This window comes from Augochlora pura, chromosome 1 (assembly GCF_028453695.1).
Source record: "Augochlora pura isolate Apur16 chromosome 1, APUR_v2.2.1, whole genome shotgun sequence".
In the NCBI taxonomy this organism is placed as follows: Eukaryota; Metazoa; Arthropoda; class Insecta; order Hymenoptera; family Halictidae; genus Augochlora; species Augochlora pura.
In genome coordinates this window covers 6,672,691-6,691,318 of record NC_135772.1, presented here as the reverse complement: position 1 = coordinate 6,691,318, position 18,628 = coordinate 6,672,691, and the positions used below count along the sequence as shown (strand labels likewise).

General features: G+C 44.4%; 2 protein-coding genes across 8 annotated transcripts in view; one reads left to right on the top strand and one right to left on the bottom strand.

Moving 5' to 3' along the window:
* The first annotated feature begins 414 nt into the window (after positions 1-414).
* Positions 415-5,979, top strand: LOC144470260 (uncharacterized). The gene has a single exon (XM_078181211.1). The coding sequence runs from the start codon at positions 415-417 to the stop codon at positions 5,977-5,979; it is 5,565 nt and encodes a 1,854-aa protein (XP_078037337.1).
* A 419-nt stretch (positions 5,980-6,398) lies between these two features.
* Positions 6,399-18,628, bottom strand: part of LOC144478604 (protein pangolin, isoforms A/H/I/S) — a 329,927-nt gene continuing 317,697 nt past the window's right edge. For 5 of the 7 annotated variants that reach the window (XM_078196685.1, XM_078196694.1, XM_078196632.1 and 2 more), the window contains one exon: positions 6,399-13,299. In XM_078196685.1, the coding sequence (XP_078052811.1) occupies positions 12,840-13,299 (460 nt within the window). In that variant the 3' untranslated portion in view covers positions 6,399-12,839. Of the gene's footprint in view, positions 13,300-16,330; positions 16,572-18,628 lie in introns of all 7 variants that reach the window. The other 2 variants (XM_078196658.1, XM_078196667.1) reach the window with 1 other exon arrangement.

Sequence of the window (18,628 nt, the reverse complement as noted above, 5' to 3'; positions counted from 1 at the left end):
CTATCGTAAAGTACTATAAAGTTTAGATTCTTCAAAGTAGTTAATCATTATTGGAAGGTATGCAGTTATTGGCCTTAAACATCTTTTTACATTGCCTTAGTTTTTCATAGAAAGTTTCAGTATCTGTAATCATCATTGTTATAAATTGACATCTTGTAGGCTGGTATAAATTTAAACTAAAATTTTACAATTTAAATATTTCTTTTTAATATTATACAGCATATAATGCAAGCAACAACCAATGAACAGTCTATTTTTATCCAAAACAAACCTGTTCTCACAATTTTAATGAAAACATTCACAGAAATTTAGCCATATGCGTCGCAAACTATACAAATATTCTTCAATTTTAAAACTTACCAATCCAATTAAACAAAATCCTCTTTACAATGATGACTCGAGTCCAGATACAACATGGCTACACCTGCCGCGAAGAAGGAAGACATTAAGAAGAAGGAAGACGCTAAACCGAAAGAAGACGTTAAAAATAAGGAGGACGCTAAAAAGAAAGAAGACGTTAAAAAGAAAGAAGATGCTAAAAAGAAAGAAGACGTTAAAAAGACAGAAAGCGTTAGAAAAAAGCAGGACGTCAAAAAGGAAGGAGAGAAGCCGGACAGTGCTCCAGGAACAGTGGGAGAGGGTGATGCCTCCCCAAAGAAGCTAGTCGCACGACCTGTAGGCAGAAGATGGCACAAATTCCGTGCTTTGACTCCGAACTCGGCGATCCTTCGTGGATCGTTTGCGATGAACGATCTCCACTTCAAATACCGAAGCCGCGGTCGGCAAGCAGCTCCGGCTTCCGTGGTGGCCATCGTTTATGGTCGTCTGTTCGAGCCGAAAGAATGGGTCCAGAATTATGTGGATCAGGTGTTGGAAAACGCCGACAAAGTGTACCGCACTAGTGCTATGAGGAACCACGTAAAGGAGGACGAGTATATGAAGGCCAGATTGATTCATCCGGAGTTCTACATATCTAACTACAAGGTGATGGTCTGCGTCGAGGAGACTGGAATTTATGGAAACCTCTTCAGCGAGACAGTCGGTTGTCCTGATTTTGCGGACGGCTTGCGGAAGTTTTTCCAGGCATCCGATGCCGCGGTGATCACTGCGCAAGGGACTTCTATCGCCATGTGGCGACATCCGGAAATTGGATTTCTCTACTTCGATCCTGCGCCATGCGACGAGGATGGTGTTCGTCACCCTGAAGGGGTAGCCTGCGTCATGCGGTTCAAGTGTATGAACGATCTCAGGGACCATTTCCTGAAGAGTATGGATCAACGTTACGATTCCAGATACTGCATCGACAAGGTAACTGTCCAACGGGTTAGCGAGGTCGCTGGCGGCTACGTCGATCGTACTCCGAGTAGTAACCGCTTAACTATAGATAAAAGCGTGTTACGCGCCATCAACCCCGTTGACATCGACGAGAACAAGATGGATTGTACCAAGCCTGCTCCTAAAGGAGACAAAGCGAAGGTTGTCACTCAAGCCAAGATCCACAGAGAACCGTTATCGATCACGATCTCGAACTACAGTATAGATAAGAAATTCGCCACCGAACCTTTGGTAGATCAAAACAAATTCGACACGGGCTACACCTACGAGAACATGCACGCGAATGTCCCGTCGACGTTCAGAGAGCTGTCTGGTAACATGGCTATCCTCCACGGGCTGACTCACGAGCACGGCGATGCTTACAAAGGCAAGGGAGCGCAGAATGTAGCAAACTGTGTGATGGCTATCGCGATGAAGAAGGTCCATCCGGTGAGGACGTGGCTAAGACCGAAACTGGACGAGATTTTGACTCACGGGGACAATCTCTACGCGGATGTGAAGGCTGAGAAGCCGACCATCAAGTCCATGACGGCGTCAGATTTGTCCGACGTGAAGCTTCAGCTCGAGGATCGAAAACTGGTGATCGATGTGGATCTCATCACAGTCGCTGGTACCGTTAGTTCCAAGGTACCCACGGTCTTGAACTTGAAGCAGGCTCTGGAAGAGTTCTTCCTAGTGAACACGGAAGGTGTCATCGAATCTTCCTCGATGTCCGTAGCGATTTGGAGTCAGGATGATTGCTACTACATGTTCGATCCGCGGCAATGCGACACCAACGGCGTCAGGATTCGGGAGGAAAAAGGAAAAGGTAAAAACGGGGAAGATAAGAAAAAAGGGAATTGCTGTGTAATGAGGTTCCCGAGTACCGATACCCTGGCTATCCTCTTCTGGAAGGATCTCGAACTGTCCAAGAAGAATGATCGATTCACGATCAGGCACATAACTATACTCGACGATATTCCTGGGTCGAGGCCGTGGCACGACTTCCAATCAGGTACACCCGGCGAAACTTGGGTGCTTCGCGGTACCACGTCCAATGAGGACGAAGAATTCGAAGATGAGAACAAGGGAAACCAGGGTCTGGCTATGCCGGTGGTTGGTTTGATCGCTGCCAAGGAAACCCCACCTGCGAAATGGACGAGCGAGACCATCGACGTTGCTCTGCACGAAGGTGATGCTTATTATACCTGGTGCAATCCTCCGGTAGAAACAGAGGAAGACGAGGTGAGGTATTTCTTTGTCACTAACTTGAAGAAGAATTTGTACTACAAAAACAGAAAGGTGAAGATCGACGTTGAAGAAGGCACGGTGATTGGACTTTTGTCAGCGCCGGATGACAGTGACTTTCTGAATCTGACGAGAGCCTTGAAGCAATTTTTCGAAGATAATCAGTACGGTATCATCGACGTCAAGAACATGAGCGTAGCCGTGTGGAAAATGGAAGAAGACGTGAAAGAGAAAGAAGAAATAATCCAACAACCAGTCTATTACTATTTCGATCCTAACCCAAGAAATAGTCGCGGTTTGACGGACGTGGACGAGGAAGAAGTCGCTGTGGCTTGTGTGGTAAGAACATTGTCCTTACCTGTTTTAGCTAAGCTGATACAAGCGAACGCGGAGCAAGACGAAGAGACTACCAGCGATGAATTTGCTATTCACGCTATGAAAAGTATTCAAATCGGCAACGAGATGACCGAAGAAGAGATCGACGCAGATAAGTTGATCCCAGTGAAGCCTGATCTGAACAATTACCAAAGTATGGGAGACAGCGGAGCCATTTTACTGGGAAGCTTCAACCAGGCGAACGAGATGATGTTCAAACGACAAACCAGGGATAAACAGCAGGCAGCCAGTGCCTTGGCTACCTTGGCTATGACGAAACTATACAATCCTCATCTATGGTATAGAGAAGTAGTCGACGATATCTTGAAGATAGGCGATAAGATCGCAACCGAGAACTTGGAAAATATTCCGGTAGAGGAGGCAGAAGAGGAAGAGACGCCTAGGAATTATCTACTCCCCGAAGAAATCGGCGAGGAGTTCAACGTTGGAGTAAACAGAATGAACGTGGAGTTGGAAACGGAAAACGCCGCTGGCAAAATGACAGATTTGGAGACCCAGTTGGATACCTTCTTTGAGGCGACTATGATGGGCATATTTAGACAAGACAACATCATGATGCCCATATGGAGAGAAGGAGAAGTATTTTTCACCATGGATCCTAAAGGAAGGGACTCGAGAGGCGAACCTCGCGAGAAAGACGGCACTGCTGTTATAATGTGGTTCACGGACGCCGCGTCGTTGGCAGCAGCGATTGCAAAAGTTGCCACTGGCGACGACTACATCATAGACGCGGTCACTTTGAGTAACGCTTATGAGACCAGAGTAGCTGAAGAAGAGCGAGCGGCCAAGCCAACATCGGGTGACAATGCTTGGTACCACTTCGTCAAGATGAAGGACGATGTCTGGGGCATCGATGGCACGATTAAAATGGACAACGAGAGGTTTGACGAAGTTAACCGGAATCAGCAGACTGCGGCAATAGCCGTGGTGGCTATCGTTTTCGCGAAGGTTTATGAACCCAGGTACTGGACCCAAGCGGTCCTCGACGAAGTAATCGTTACGGGCGATAAACTACACTCGAAGTGCGTCGACAGACTGGGTGGTGGCGCGATACCTAGGATCAACGAGATCATGACCGAGTTCTTCCTTTCAACGCGACGTATCAATCTGAGCATCAAGGATTGCGTTGAGGCCGGAAGTTTGACGGCTAAGCCGCCAAAGGTTCAAGGACTGAAGGATGGAGTAGACAAATTCTTCTCACGATACTCTTCCGGCGCATTAACTGTTAGCGGGAATAGAAACATTCCGGTTTGGAAGTTCGACAACCTTTATTACACTCTAATACCTGATTGGGCTGCCAATGCTGAAGATGGATCACCGGGTGCTCCCAAGATTTTAAGAGTGGCCAACACCGAGATTCTGGTAGAGTATTTGATCAACTTTCTAGGCACTGAGAGCGATTACGAAATGATCGTTATAGATGTGCTTAACTGGAACAAGTTCCCTCCATGGAAATTCGACCCCAGTGCAGCTGTTCGACCTTCGAATCTGCCTCCCTTGAATGCCTACAGGAGAGTGCAGGGCGAGGCTAGAGCGATCCTTCGCGGATCTTACCATCAGGGAGACAGAATTTTCCCCGAATCGTTCAGGAACAAGCAGACTGCCGCGAACTGCGTGGTCGCCATTGGCATGTCTGTCGTGAAGAACCCGATCACATGGACGAAGAGAACGATGGACGAGATTCTGGCCATTGGGGCCAACGTGCACAGACTCACCGAGAAGGCAAAGCCGACGATCGTGCGAGTCAAACCCAAGGACATCATCAGAGTGTTCTATGTAGGAGTGAACATCTTGACTGCTGACATAGAGCCTAGCACGGTAACCGGTATAATAGCTATTCCCCCTCCTCAGCCCGAAGAGAAGAAAAAGAAGAAACGTGGTGGGGCGAGGAGGGCCAAAGGTGGCAGGTCATCGAAGAAAGCTAGAGGATCTACCAGAGTCCGACCGCCACCCCCTCCGCCTATTTTATTGGAACAAGGAATCCAGAAGTTCTTCGAAAATAATCGAGCCGGCGTCTTAGTCACTGATAGAGGAGCCGTGGCGATCTGGAAGGATATGGGAATCTACTTCATGTACGACCCTAGGGCCCGTAGCGATCAAGGTCTAGCAGACTTCTACGGGACCTCTTGCGTCATGTGGTTTGCTTGTATCGAGCCTCTGTACGAGGTCTTGTTCACTAACATCGATGAACAGGAGAAGTATGGACGCTATCAGATCTGCAGGGTCATCATCAAGACCGCTAATATCGAACCTTTGCCTTGCCCAGCTGGGTTCAGGCCACACTTCGACTGCGTCTCTCCACCCATTCCGGTGACTCATGGGGACAAGAACACAACATTGGATGTAGAAACTGTTACAGAGTACAACTTCGTGGACGAGAAGCTCAGCGTGCTGCGTGGTACCTTGCACATGCATCACCGTACCTGGAGTGGCACTAGCAGAGGCTACCAGAGCACTGCTATGTCTGCTGTCGCCATTGTCGTGGGGCTGCTCCACGTCCCTTCGACCTGGACACCCGAACTGATCGACGCCATACTCAAGTACGGTAATCTGTTGCACCTGGATACTGTGCGTGCCGCCCGTCCAGGCTCCAGGAACTTATCACCTAGCGAACTCCTCACGGTGTTTATCGTTGGAGATTTCAGAGCTACCATTCACGTCCACAATCATACCGCTGCTGGTTTACTCCTTGCTTTCGACTTGTCAGAATCGTTGTCCATGTTCTTTAAGTCCAACTGCGCCGGCATACTTCACACGACTAACGTAGCGGTCGCTGTGATGCAGCATTATGGCAAGTTCTACCTGTTCGATCCTTGCGCGAGGGATGACCAAGGCAGGCCGAATTTCGATGGAGCGGCTTGCGTGATGAAGTGCGAAAGCATCATGAAGATGGCGAAAGTATTCGTTGCGAATTGTAATCTCAAGACTCCGAACATTTACACCTTGAACGCGGTGAACGTGTTAAGCTTGTTTTTCTTCTCGGATGCCAAAACTGGCTGTCCGCCAAAATGTGAACAATGATATGCTTTCGCAGTGGCTTCGTATTGTCAATTTAGATAAAGTTCGCAAAGTTATCGTTGTATTTCGTGCACCAAAAAAGTATTTTGAAAATGTATATTGTACTACTGTATTCAAAAATACCGAGTCCAGAAGATCTATCTCTGATTTTCAAATCCATCATTATTTCTTTTCTGTTATTCTGTAGTTTGTAAATTTCTTGCGAGCTCGTTCTTTCTACATGTTTATATCTAATTTCTCATCTCGTTGGACAGACTTTGGATTCGCCGCTTTTAAGCGAGCGTGGATGGCGTGAATTTAAAAGACATTATGGAATTAATGATAAAGACAAGAGTAAATTTGGTAGAGATCATGTTTCCATTAAAGTGGCCATAGGTGGGCGTACAAAATGAATCGACGCGCTCGACAACATTCTCAAATTGCTAATTTTATTTATAGGTTTCTTTATGACACAAATCACTTTTAGCATCTACATGAGTAGGAGATACAGGTTATACGAGAATGAATTTGATACAGATCACTTATTAGTGTAAATACAATGTGTCTTCAATTACACGCTATAAACTAGATACTTAGAAAACACTGTACAACGCAGCTGAAAACTGTCGGTGATACTTTACAATATGTTACAAGCACTCCCTTTAACGCGAGACGAGCCTGGCCGCGACTGGAATCGAAATCGGTTCCTGTCGTCCTGCAAGATGTTTCGCGATCAGCCGCGGTTAGGCTTACTCGAGCGATTCGATGACGTCTACTGCGGTCTGTAGGCCGTGTTTACTTGGATCTCGGAAGCTGTACCACGTCGAATAGTCTTCTAGCTACCGTATTTTGTTCCGCTACACCCTTTTCCGTTTTGTTGTGTCGCACGAGAACGAATCGTGAGAACAGCTTCCTCGTCCTTGACCATCGGTGGGGACCAAAACGGACCACCCTCGTGACGTCGTCTTATTACTCGCAAAAGTGAACTAATGATCCGAGTTCCCAGGGCAGAGTCGAGGTGAAGGACATCTTCAACGAAAAATTGTTAACGAACCTGGACATTCTCGAGAATTCTCCGGAAATGATTTAAACTATATAAATGCAACGAAACTCGTGGAGCCATAAATTAAACATTGCTTCGCCGACGTCAGCATTTTGAAAATGTTCAAGATTGATTTCCAGAAAATTAACATAGAAAGCATTTGAAACGTTATAAATTTCGATTTACGGTTCCATGGTATAAAAACTCTCGCTGCATCGTTATTGATATATTAGAACCCTGCTGCCAATTCCTTAACAATTCAAATATGTTCCGGAAGTTGCTGCTATTATATTATAATTTTAAATCTACGCGTCTGTCCCATTGATCTATTCTAAATCAAGTAACGTAACACAACCAACTGATTCGTGTGATCAGACACGGAAACGGGCCAAACCAGAACAAGTGTCAACATAAATTAACTTTCTCGTCCAAGTAGAAGTTTTCTTGAAACTTTGAAGTGTTTACTGTTGGAACTGTCTTTTCTACAATCCCGGTGTTCGTTCAGCTAAGCCAAAGGCCTCGGCAGGGTTAAAAATACCGACAAGAAACGTTTGCGGAATTACTGAAGAAACGTTGAGAAGTCGAGTGAAGTTTCCCGAAGTTTCTATTACTATTCTTCGTCGCTATCGGCAGGCTCGATGCAATGTCCAGCGAAGAAATGCGTTTAAATGCATCCAGCGTGTACGCCGGGTATCTCTGCCCCCGCAACCCGGCTCCTCGTACAACAGTGATCGTCGTCTCATGCACACACCCGCACTCACGCACACACGCAACACACTCGGAATAATACATCGCACGGATTTAATAGTCTTTTCTTTGTGGCTAACGTCTGTCAGTACTATCCGGTAGTCCCTTCCTCGCGCGCGCGCTCATCTTCGTGAATCGGTGGTCGTCCTTGCCCGTACTTACTCGTTTGCTGCCTCGGCTTCTCGACCGATCGATCTCCTTTTATCGTGTTTCATAGTCCTATAACTTGTTTAATTCTTGGGAAGCTCGCAGCGAACGTTTCCTGAAGAATCTCTCTTGAGAATATTGAAAACGCGCTTGGCTTGATCGAACATAAAGATCGTAAAGAGGTCTATTTCGAGTCTGCGGTAATGGTAAGTATTTCATTTAAATCGGATTTACATCTATCAAAATTTCCAAGTTTGACGGTGAACTCTGATGATTTGGATAGCGTTCAGAGTATTTCGTTTGGAAAGTAATTATCAATCTTGTTCCAAAAATGAAATGATAAATTTGGCAAGCTCTTAGTATTTTCGTCTCCTCCAGACTTTACTGTATTTAAGTCGACGCTGTTTAAATATGATTTGTTCCGATGACAAATGTTACGTATTTTAAATCTAAACAGGTTGAAATAAAATTTAATGATTTTTCATGTAACTTTAGTAAAAAGAAGATCTCATCGGTCATGATTCTTCCATTTTGTATATACTTGGAAACTATCTCAGCTACAAGAATTTTATAAACAGCTACTCTTCGCAAAGAATTTAGTCGTGCCAACGATCTCAGAGCCCTTTTTTAAAAATATTCTTCTTGTAACCAAAGGATGCGTTAAACGGATATCGCTTCTACTCGCAAATGAAATGTTTTTAAATTATCACTTTCACTCGCGTACAAGATTCTCAGAGTATTTCAGTTAAAAACCTTCGATCGAGAAGCAACAAGGCGAATAAGGGAGATAACACGTAAAAACACGGAAAAAGAACGAAGCGACAAGAATGCACGCCTTGATCACTGACAGAACGAACTCGGGAACGAAGCGTTAATTGTAAAAAATATGTATTATCAATAATATTGGCATGATGTCGTTATGGCACGTTCAGTTTACTGTTTCATTGACGCGTTTACAGGTTTTATCTTAAGTTCTCGCTATACAGACATCGTGTTTTAGCTCAGTCGTGGTTCAAAAGGGCTTTCGGGGCGGGAATGGGTGGTTGTGAAGATTACGAATGAACATAGGAAAAGAAAAAAATGAAAGAAACAGAAAGAAAATGCTGAAATAAAGAGGAGAACGCATCGCTAAAATTTCTTCTTGTCTTTGCTCTCTGTCTCACGCATACATGCACTCACGTTCATACTCGTCTGCTCCTTTTCGCGTTAAAACACTCTTTTGTCTTCCATGCTCGTTTCCTTTTCGAACGATTATCATTGTCTCATCATCGTTATCATCATTATCATCATTGTCATCATCGTCATCATCATCATCATCATCATCATCACCATCATATCATCGTCATCGTCATCATCATTATCATCGTCATCATCATTATCATCATTATCATCATCATCAAAGTCCTCCATTGCACTTTCCCATTCGACGCAACAAATGCACCTTAAAATGTATTTATTTTATGTACAAAAGCTGTTCCTTAACGCAAACGCACCAAAACAAATTTCTTTTTCATCGAATTTCTCTATTGCTTGACTCGATCTTTTGTCTTTTTCTTTTCGTTCTTCGACATCCTTACGTGTTTCCTTTTGGTCCATCAATTAATAGAGGGAATAATGTGGCGAGGGAGAGGAGTCAGATTGCATCGAGAATTCGTGCGACAAAACGGCAATTAATTTAACCAATGCGAACGAACTGGCTGCGCCAGATTTATCATTTAACAATTTGATTTGCGCGCTGCAACGGGCACAGGCTTCTCGTGAAGTAATTAAACGATCCGATCGGAATGAAAACAAGCTAACAAAACTTAAAATTCTCTATAGGAACGACAGATTAGATAGAAAAATTAGAATTTCTAGCAGGAAAATCATGACAGTAATAATTCCACGTAAAATTACGTGGACGATTCGCCTGTTTCCGTCCGAATTTTATTTTCTACGATTAGAATTTTAAGCGTAGAAGTAAACTAAGGAAGAAACCGTCGTAGGTGACGTACAATCTTCGACTCTTTCGTACATTTATTCCATAGTAACAAGGTTCCAAAATAGAGAAAATAAAATGCACATTAAGAGAAACTGAATCGGTGCACGATTCTGACAAATTTATCGCTTTATTTTCTCTGCTATAACAACAAATAGTATTGCCGCTTCCGCAAAATTTGCAAGAGAAATCGTCGAGACGGGCGACGATTAATTACAAAAAAAAAAAGAAAAGAATTGTAAAACGAAATCACAAACAGATAAAAGATGGAAAGATAAGGAAGCGATGCAAGCGACGCTAGCTGGTGTTCGATGATTCTTAACTGCGTGGTCGGAAGACCATATCCCTAAAAGATCCGAATTCTTTGAATTCCAATGGCGCTAGATTGTTTTTCCTGATCCGCTTCCAAATTTGTATAATTTTTACAATTCACTAAATGTTGCTAATTAGACTTCGGACATTTACGCACAATACGATAACATAAAACATCTATTAAAATCTTATATTCATAACGTACGCATTTCACGTAACACAACAAAACTTTTAAAAGCGAAATTAAATTTCTGTTAAAATATCTCGTATCAAGATGCTCCTTCGGCTGCATAAACATCCGTAGTCCGATAATGATTCATCGCGTTCCTCGTTACACGTTTCGCACACTTTTGACAAATTCGAGTTTCTCGTAAACAGCTGGACAATGGGCGAAACGTTTGCCGAATGGTTTCATCGAATTTTCGTCTACAACAACTTTATTCGCATAAAGGCCTATTCGAGACAGTTGTTTCGACGACTTTCAAATAAAACTCACTCGAAACGAAGCATGGTAATTTTATAATCATAATTTCTTCTTACGTAACCATATTAATATTTCTCATTCGAGACGTTTCGCCCATTTCCGCGCACCTTAACGATCTTACCTTAAAGAGGAAATTCAAGAAAAGAAAGAGAAGTTACAAAGAACGTATTCGGATTGTTCGATGCTCTAGATAGATTTACGGCGGGAAGATCGACGGTATAGGTAAAGAATACGAAGTCCGCTGGAGGGGATAGGTGATTCCGCGTGAAAAAGCTTATCCTCGCTCGCGCGACAATGACGCCCGATAAATAATGAAACGTGTTTCCTTCTTTCTCGATCGTGAACGATCAACGGTGAAGACGGATCCAATTGAACGCGACCTCCCGGACACACGATTCTAAATGGAAGCTCTCGATTACGCGTTCGACGCTCGGAACAGTCTCTTTTTTTCGCCCGTGGTTATTGTCTCGGATATTCGATCATTCTCTCGATCATCGACGATGTCGATCCTCTCAGATACGAGAAAACCAAAGAAGAACAAAACAAGAATCACCGATGTTACTTTTCGAAAGGATGATGATCGTTCACGAAGGATTTCGGTCTTCGATTTCGAGTTTGGACAGATTATTCCTGAGATTTCACCTAGACAGCTCCGTTTATTATATTATGCGATGGAGATCCACGGATCGGGACGCGTTTTATTGATTGCAAAGCTCCCGCGAATAAATCCTACGATTGCGTTTCATTCGTCGATCACGTTACGGTAGCATCGAAAGTCAAACGAATCGGTCATGTTCTAGATCACCGAGTCGTTCGTCGAAGTGACTTTGACTTTTAGCAGATTAATCTCATTGTCGACCATGATCGTCGAATGCAGAAAGGATGGTTCGTACAAGAATGCAACGACGAAGATCAGATATAATCGAAAATTTTTCGGTGAAAGGAGGGCAAGGGGCCGCGATCTAAAAGTATGGGGGGCTTAAACAAAAGAGATCTTACACGCTAATTAATCGCAATGTGTATAGACTTTTAAAAAAATAACAAATTACATACAGAAGATAGGTATCTTGACACCGTGAGGTCGAATAAATGAATGACAATAAAATGTCTCGCTCTACGACTCATCATCGTCTTCGATCCTCTTTCTATCTATCTATCTCTCATTCTTTCTCTCAATCTCTCTCTCTCTCTCTTTCTCTCAATTTCTCTCTTTCTCGCATTCCCACTTTCATTCACCACCGTCCAGTTTCTTTCTCCCTTCCTGTCGCACATGTTACGTTCACGCTGTCTTTCTCTCACATTCTCACGTATTCTGCTCATGTTACCTTTAGCTTATACGTCTGCGGTATAATTACTTTATAGAATATAGTACCTGGCACAGGAACATGACCTCTCAGTCATTGGCATCACAACGTAACAAGGACTACAAGCTGTGTCACGCGCATCTTCTCACCTACCTATACCCTTACTTACTCTTGCACTAGCTTTCTTTCTCGCTTTCTCTCTCTCTCTCTCTCTCTCTCTCTCGCTCTCTTTCTCCCTCTCCCTATCGCACAGACCCATGCAAGCAAGAAACCACCACAGATGCTCTTAATTTCTCTAGCACGCAGAATTTCCTCGAGCGGGTGACTACAGCCAGACACTTGGTCCTGAGTATTTCTCATCTTCAATTTGTTCGTGTTTCTCGTATTATTTGTTCGTTCGTTCTTCCGTTACACGCATGAACGTCCGTTGCGCGGTGACCGACACTGCAGCCGAGCCACCGGGCGTAAAACCTGGTGAACGAGCGCGGCGAGGCCCGGACACAATTACTCGTGAATCCAACGTTCAGTCGAGCTGACTCGAGACTCCCAGCGACCGGTCCAACTTCCCAGTGTGTCCGCCCGAAGGTCGTCCCTATCCTCGAAGACTCGACGTGTCATGGACCCGGAAACTCCACGGACCGTCGTCGTGATCGAACCCTACGACCAGTTTCCCGAAATGACTTTGTCGCGTAGAGGATATCTTCCCGGCTCGTGTAGGATCACGACGAAGATCAGCCAGCACGCCGCCGCTTTTTCTGTTCCCCGAATGGCCGTGGCGACCATCACCGTACTTCCCGTCTGTACACGTACACGGACCCTGCGGATGACACGGTGTATTGCAACAGTCTTGTCACGTGGGTCCGGCCGGGGCTACGTAACACTGATCGCCGGATTAGACGTGCCAGACGGTGCCGGCACCACTTCACTCTTTATACACTGTCCGGTCAGTTGGTTCACGCTAAGGGGATTGTTGATGTCGTGCGGGTTCGTGCCGACTGGGTTGCGGTGCGGGGGCGGCAGCTGCGCCGGCTGGTTGTGCTGCTGGCTGTTCGGGTTGCTGGACAGGGGCGGAGGCGGTACCGGGGGCGTCAGAGGGCACGGGCACGGGCTGGCCAGACTCGAGGGCGACGGTAACACCAGCGACGGACTGGCCAGACTAGACAACGCGGACAAACCCCCGGGACTGCTCAGAGACTCGTCCTCTTCGGGAGTGCCTGCCTCCCCCACGCTGCCCAGGTTGTCCTCCGAATGATCGTCCTCGCCTTCGCCGTCACCTTCGCCGTCGCCGTCTCCTCCCTCCCCCATGTATCTGATACATTTCTTCTTACGTCTGCGAACAATCGATAACGAATTAGTTTAGCCTTCTGGGGAACGTCTTCTGCTGATGGTTATCGCGGGATTCAACGTTGACCCCGTGCCCCCAAGGACAAACAGTGTGTCTTTCCGCTCGGTCGGCTCGGGGAGCAACGTTCCATCCATCGAGTAAGGTTACATTCAGAATGATTACCAACTAAAAGAACATGCTTTCACTCGTAGTCGTTGCAAGCCTGGCTGCGCGGAAGTATCTACTTGAAACTTTCTTGCGGGTTTTACATTCGATTTGTTGGAGAGATTGTCATCTTTAGCACAGTTGAGACGGAAGTTTCAAATCGCACGAGGTCACGGCGTACATTTTATGCTCGTGAAGCTAACGCGTGAACTCGGTGCAGAGACCTCGACTTCCAGACGATTCACGTCAACGCCTCCAGCCTCAACTGTAGCCCGTTCCAAGCACTTCCGCGCGACCAGCTTGGGTTTTACTTATTCGACACGGATCACTCGCTGCAAATGCCATGCTCAAAACGTTCGGACGTATGTAACAAGCAAATAACTGTGTAATAAACGTATACGTGGAAAACGAAAGTTTGAATAAAAACAATTGAAATATGTCGGGGCACAAGGTGGGCTGGGTGGGGGGTGGTTGTGGAATGGGGAACGATGTTTTATCATCCGCAGACGAGAACTACGTGTCTCGAGCAACAAACAACAGAAAGTCACGCGGTTCAAAATCGACTCGATCGCTATGGAAGCTTGCTGGACAAAACGATCGCGACCGAGCTGCAGCGCGATTCAGATCGAATGGATGTTACGTGGAAATTGGAACTTTCATGGTCGATATCCGCGTGTTTTCCTCTCCGTATGGCCAAATCGAAAGAGAAAGTAAACGGGGAGAAGAAATATAGAAAAGAAAGAGATAGAGAAAGAGAGACGCGCGACAAAGAATTTAGCATCTTTTCGTTATCGTGATTCGCGAGAACGAAGGAAAGCTACTGCAAAGTTCCCGAAAAGTGAGTTCCCGACCGACCTCGTGTGGTAACTGCATCGCAGTCGAGACATTCAATCGCTCTGCCATTGGCTCTCATTATTCATCTCTTAGCCAGTTGAATTAGACTGTCTTTTTGCGTGAATATGAAACGGTTCTTGGACGGGACGTCGACTTGTATGAGTTTCGCGGGCACGTCTGGAATCAAGCGTTAGATGCAACTCTGCATATTCCAACAGAAACTGATTCGTGCTGTTTTCCATCAATCGATTGGTTTCTCTCAGTGACGATCCTTATTCTCGAAACTTCTCATCGGAAGCCGCCATTACATACCCATTGCAATCTCACAGTTTTACGTACCTCGTCGCTTAAAAGTAGGATACTTTGTATTACATAATTATTTGCTTTATTTGCTAATGCTCCAAAGAATGAGAATATCGTAACGATAAGAAATTTGATTAATTAACGAACAGTTTCTTGACGAAGTAACGACTGCAAGTTTTGTACATATGCCTTATTAATTTGTAAAATTGAAGGATTACTAAAAGTTTTTATTAAAAAACTACCCTAAGCAAGTTCTGCAGACAGAAATTATGGGCAGAACAAGTCAATCAACTTCTCTTAACTGCTTTAAATATCAGTTTTGGTATGTGTACGCTCAATTCGTAGGTGTAAATTAATCTATGGTAATATAGAATTAGTGTGATTTCTATAAAAATGACGTATGTCTTACGGTAAGAAATATTTCTAAAAATAGTACAGTTTGATTGACGGTCTGTTAAAAATTGTATTACTTTTTAATCTAGCAAACTTTAACTATCGCCAAGACAAATGCATGTTTACTAAGTCAAAAAACTTTGGTTCAATGCGTGGTTGATATTCTAGGGATCGCGCAACGACGACTGGGAGGAATAATTCTTTCCGTCTGAAATAATTGGAACAGCACGAATCAACGCAATGATTTTCCAAGCTTCTGTGAAGCGCAAGGAAACTCGCGGCATATCATCGTCCGCCGAGACCGCGCGAATCGGATGGCAAAATTTCAATTTCGACCAACGACTTGAGAGCTTCGCCGAGACTTGGTCTGGCCAAGGTTCGAACACGGCCGACTTCCGGTTGTCCAGGAAGATCGCCCTCGCGGTCGAGATTCAACGACTACGCGCGACTATTTAACAGTTACGACAACACAATGAGTAAAACTGAGCGGAAAAAACAAAAAGACTGTCCGAGCGACAAAGTCCAAACGAAGGAAAAACAACGAGAAAAAGATAAATGTAAAGAAAAACCAATGGAATGTCCACGTACTAGAGAAGGTAAACACATAATCCGGTTACAACATATAATATGATCGTCGTGAACCGTGACGAGCTGCCATGCCATCAAAAAAAAATCAGACTCACAAAATATATAATAGATTAATCGTTCAATACTTGTCTATGTATATATGCCAAACGTTCCGAACCGAGGAAATAAATGCAACTTAAACAATAAAAATAACAAGAAAAAAGAACGTAATAAAAATTAAAAAAAAAAAAATAAGAAAAGAAAGAGAGAACAAGTAAAATCTGGTTACACGTTAAACAGTATATAAGACGTACGTAAAAAGACATGTATATATTTATATATACATATATTTAAAAGAAAGTATATATATATATATTGTATATATAGATCAACATACACGATATATATAGAATATATATATACATATATGTATATATCATATGTATCATATGTATTACAGACCAGCCATGCTAAGGGCAACACTGAGTAAAGTCCAACTAAACGAGGGTAAATCAAAGAACAATAATAAGCTGCAAAGAGCCACAACAATGAGAAACAATGCGAGCATTAGGGCGTCGCTGGGCCGCTCACTATGCCATCCCCGCTCGTATTCGCAGCCAACAGTACACGGTCATTGATATGATAAAATTCCTTCAACCGTTTCTCGAATCGTTTATTCCACCTTCCTTTTCGCGATAGATTGCCGGGGTCAACGAGCAGAGTTGGCTGACGATAGTGAGGGCTAGCGATCCCGTAGGTTTAAGTCGGGACTGACCACTGTTTAAGAAGAAGTGTTGCAGTAGAAGGGAGGCGATAGGCTTGACTAGAGATTAACATAAGTGGGTTCTTGCTGAGGCGAGGAGGCATTGGAGGCAGTGTTGGTGTTTGGGGGGGCAGTCGGTGCCCCTACCGTCCCTCCACCGCCTCCAGCCCCGACCCCTGCCCCCGCGCTACTTCCCACACCGTGATGGATTATGCTCGCGTGGATGCCCATCCCCGCTCCATGCTCCACTGGGCTGCCAAAACCAACCACCAGCCATTAAAGGGGCGCTCGACGCATCGACGTTATCACTTTAATCCCACCTTAATCCCACACCGTGTCCTCGTCACCCACACGCAATCGCAACCAGTTCTCGGGACTTATGCGTTTTCTATCAACCCTTCAGTCTCGCCGCGAAGATTTCTCGCGAAGCCCGAGCATCGACCATCGTTTCTAATGTCGGGGCACCAGGTAACTTGAGTTCCAAAGGATTCGACGCGATTTCAAGATCGAGCGTAAAAAGACTCCGAGGAAAATGCCAGCGACAATCAAGAAATTTCAAGTTTCACTGGTTCAGGTATCAGTTTCCGAAGATTGGGATTTTCCTGGTACCTCACATCGAACGACGTCGATTCGATTCGAGAAATCAGAACGTAACCGAACGTGATAACGATCTTTCTGCTGTCTGGTATCAGAAAATATGTCTCCCAAATGTCCGCAAATAATGATATTCTGGACACTGTGCTCATCTCCTGGACACCGCTGTGTCGACAACGATCAAAAAGACTACTTCGATTCGTTCGAGAATTTTGCGACAGAATTGTAATGCTAAACTCTGGCTGCGGAGACAACCTACTAATTATTGTTCGCGAGGGTCGCGCGTGTTGAACGAATTTACTATAACAATTGACCGAATGTGTCGTCTTTAGGTAATATTAAAATTATCGAAGCATGAACAGCTGACTGTGATTATTACTGGCTCATCCAGAAAGTTTTGTGGTTTCCCGGAGTCAACTCAACAATTTTTTTGCAAGTAACCAAAGAAGTCACTGCACTTATCCGCGAGATGTTAAAAAGTCATTGAAAAAATGGAGATTATCTCGTTTAATAAATCAGGTAAAGCTTTGCGCTATTAATATATTGTGTCCCCGAATTTGTTCCCGTGATAACTATGTCCTAATAAGTATTTTCTAAAGTTTTATACTGTTTATTTCGGTGTACTGTATAATTTCCAATTACAAACTATTTGAACTGTCTTTCACTAAAAACAGCAAAAGGAGTCGCAGGGGACAAGTTTGCTTTCACTGATTAAGTATCTATTTTCACATCGATTACAAAGAGGATAGAAAAATAGCCCGCGATGTTCTCCAAGTAATTTGACGGTAATTCGATTTCTGCTATTTTTGTGGTAGACAATTTATCTCCAGTTAACTACCTAAAACTGCCGTTAAGTGTCTTGAATAATTGAAGGTAGTATCACAATCTACAGAAGGAATTGCCGATTCGGTTCTCGGTTTGGAACGGAAGTTGAGTGACTAACGTAATCTTCGAATGTCTCGAACCCAGTGTCGTTTGTGGTTGGAATTTGCTCTCGCCCCTTTAATGAGGTCCATATGATTTACAAACCCAGGAGTCAGGGCGTTTCGGGCGCACTGTGCGGCAATGTACAGTGAACATTATTTTAGAGGCGCTAAAAAAACCATGGGTGGCCTTCGCGACGAGATGGCCGCCACGGCAAACACTACAGCGTGGTTTCTAGTGAGATATATTTACAAGCAAAGTACAGCGGATAACAATCGTTGGACCGATCCAACGAAACAAGACGGATGTTCTCCCTGGTGTCTCTGATCTCTACGGTCCTAACGTAACGCTCTGCTTTTTGGAAGACACATTTTCTGACGGTGCATCGTTTTGTCCGATCTCCGTACATTGTACTCTTTCGGAATCAAGCGGTTCCACGTCAAATATCGCTATCGCCGTACGAGATGTCTCGTGTTTCAGCTACTGTACGTGCAAGTTCCACGATAACATGTGGATGACGGAACGGAGTAGAAGACGATTAGAATAAAGAGGTGGTGATCATCGAGAATACTATATTCGTGCCCGGGTTGCAAGTATCTTACTTCGAACGTGACGGCCCGATTCACCACGTATTTTACATCTTGATCCGGTCGCTTGGCCTGCTCGAGCACCTTATCCATTCGAGGGACCACAGAAAAATTGTTAACTCTAGTCTTCGGATCCATCGATTCTTCGATTGTTTATGGATTATCAATGGGAACAGTTCAAATCCGATTATTTAATCGGCACATC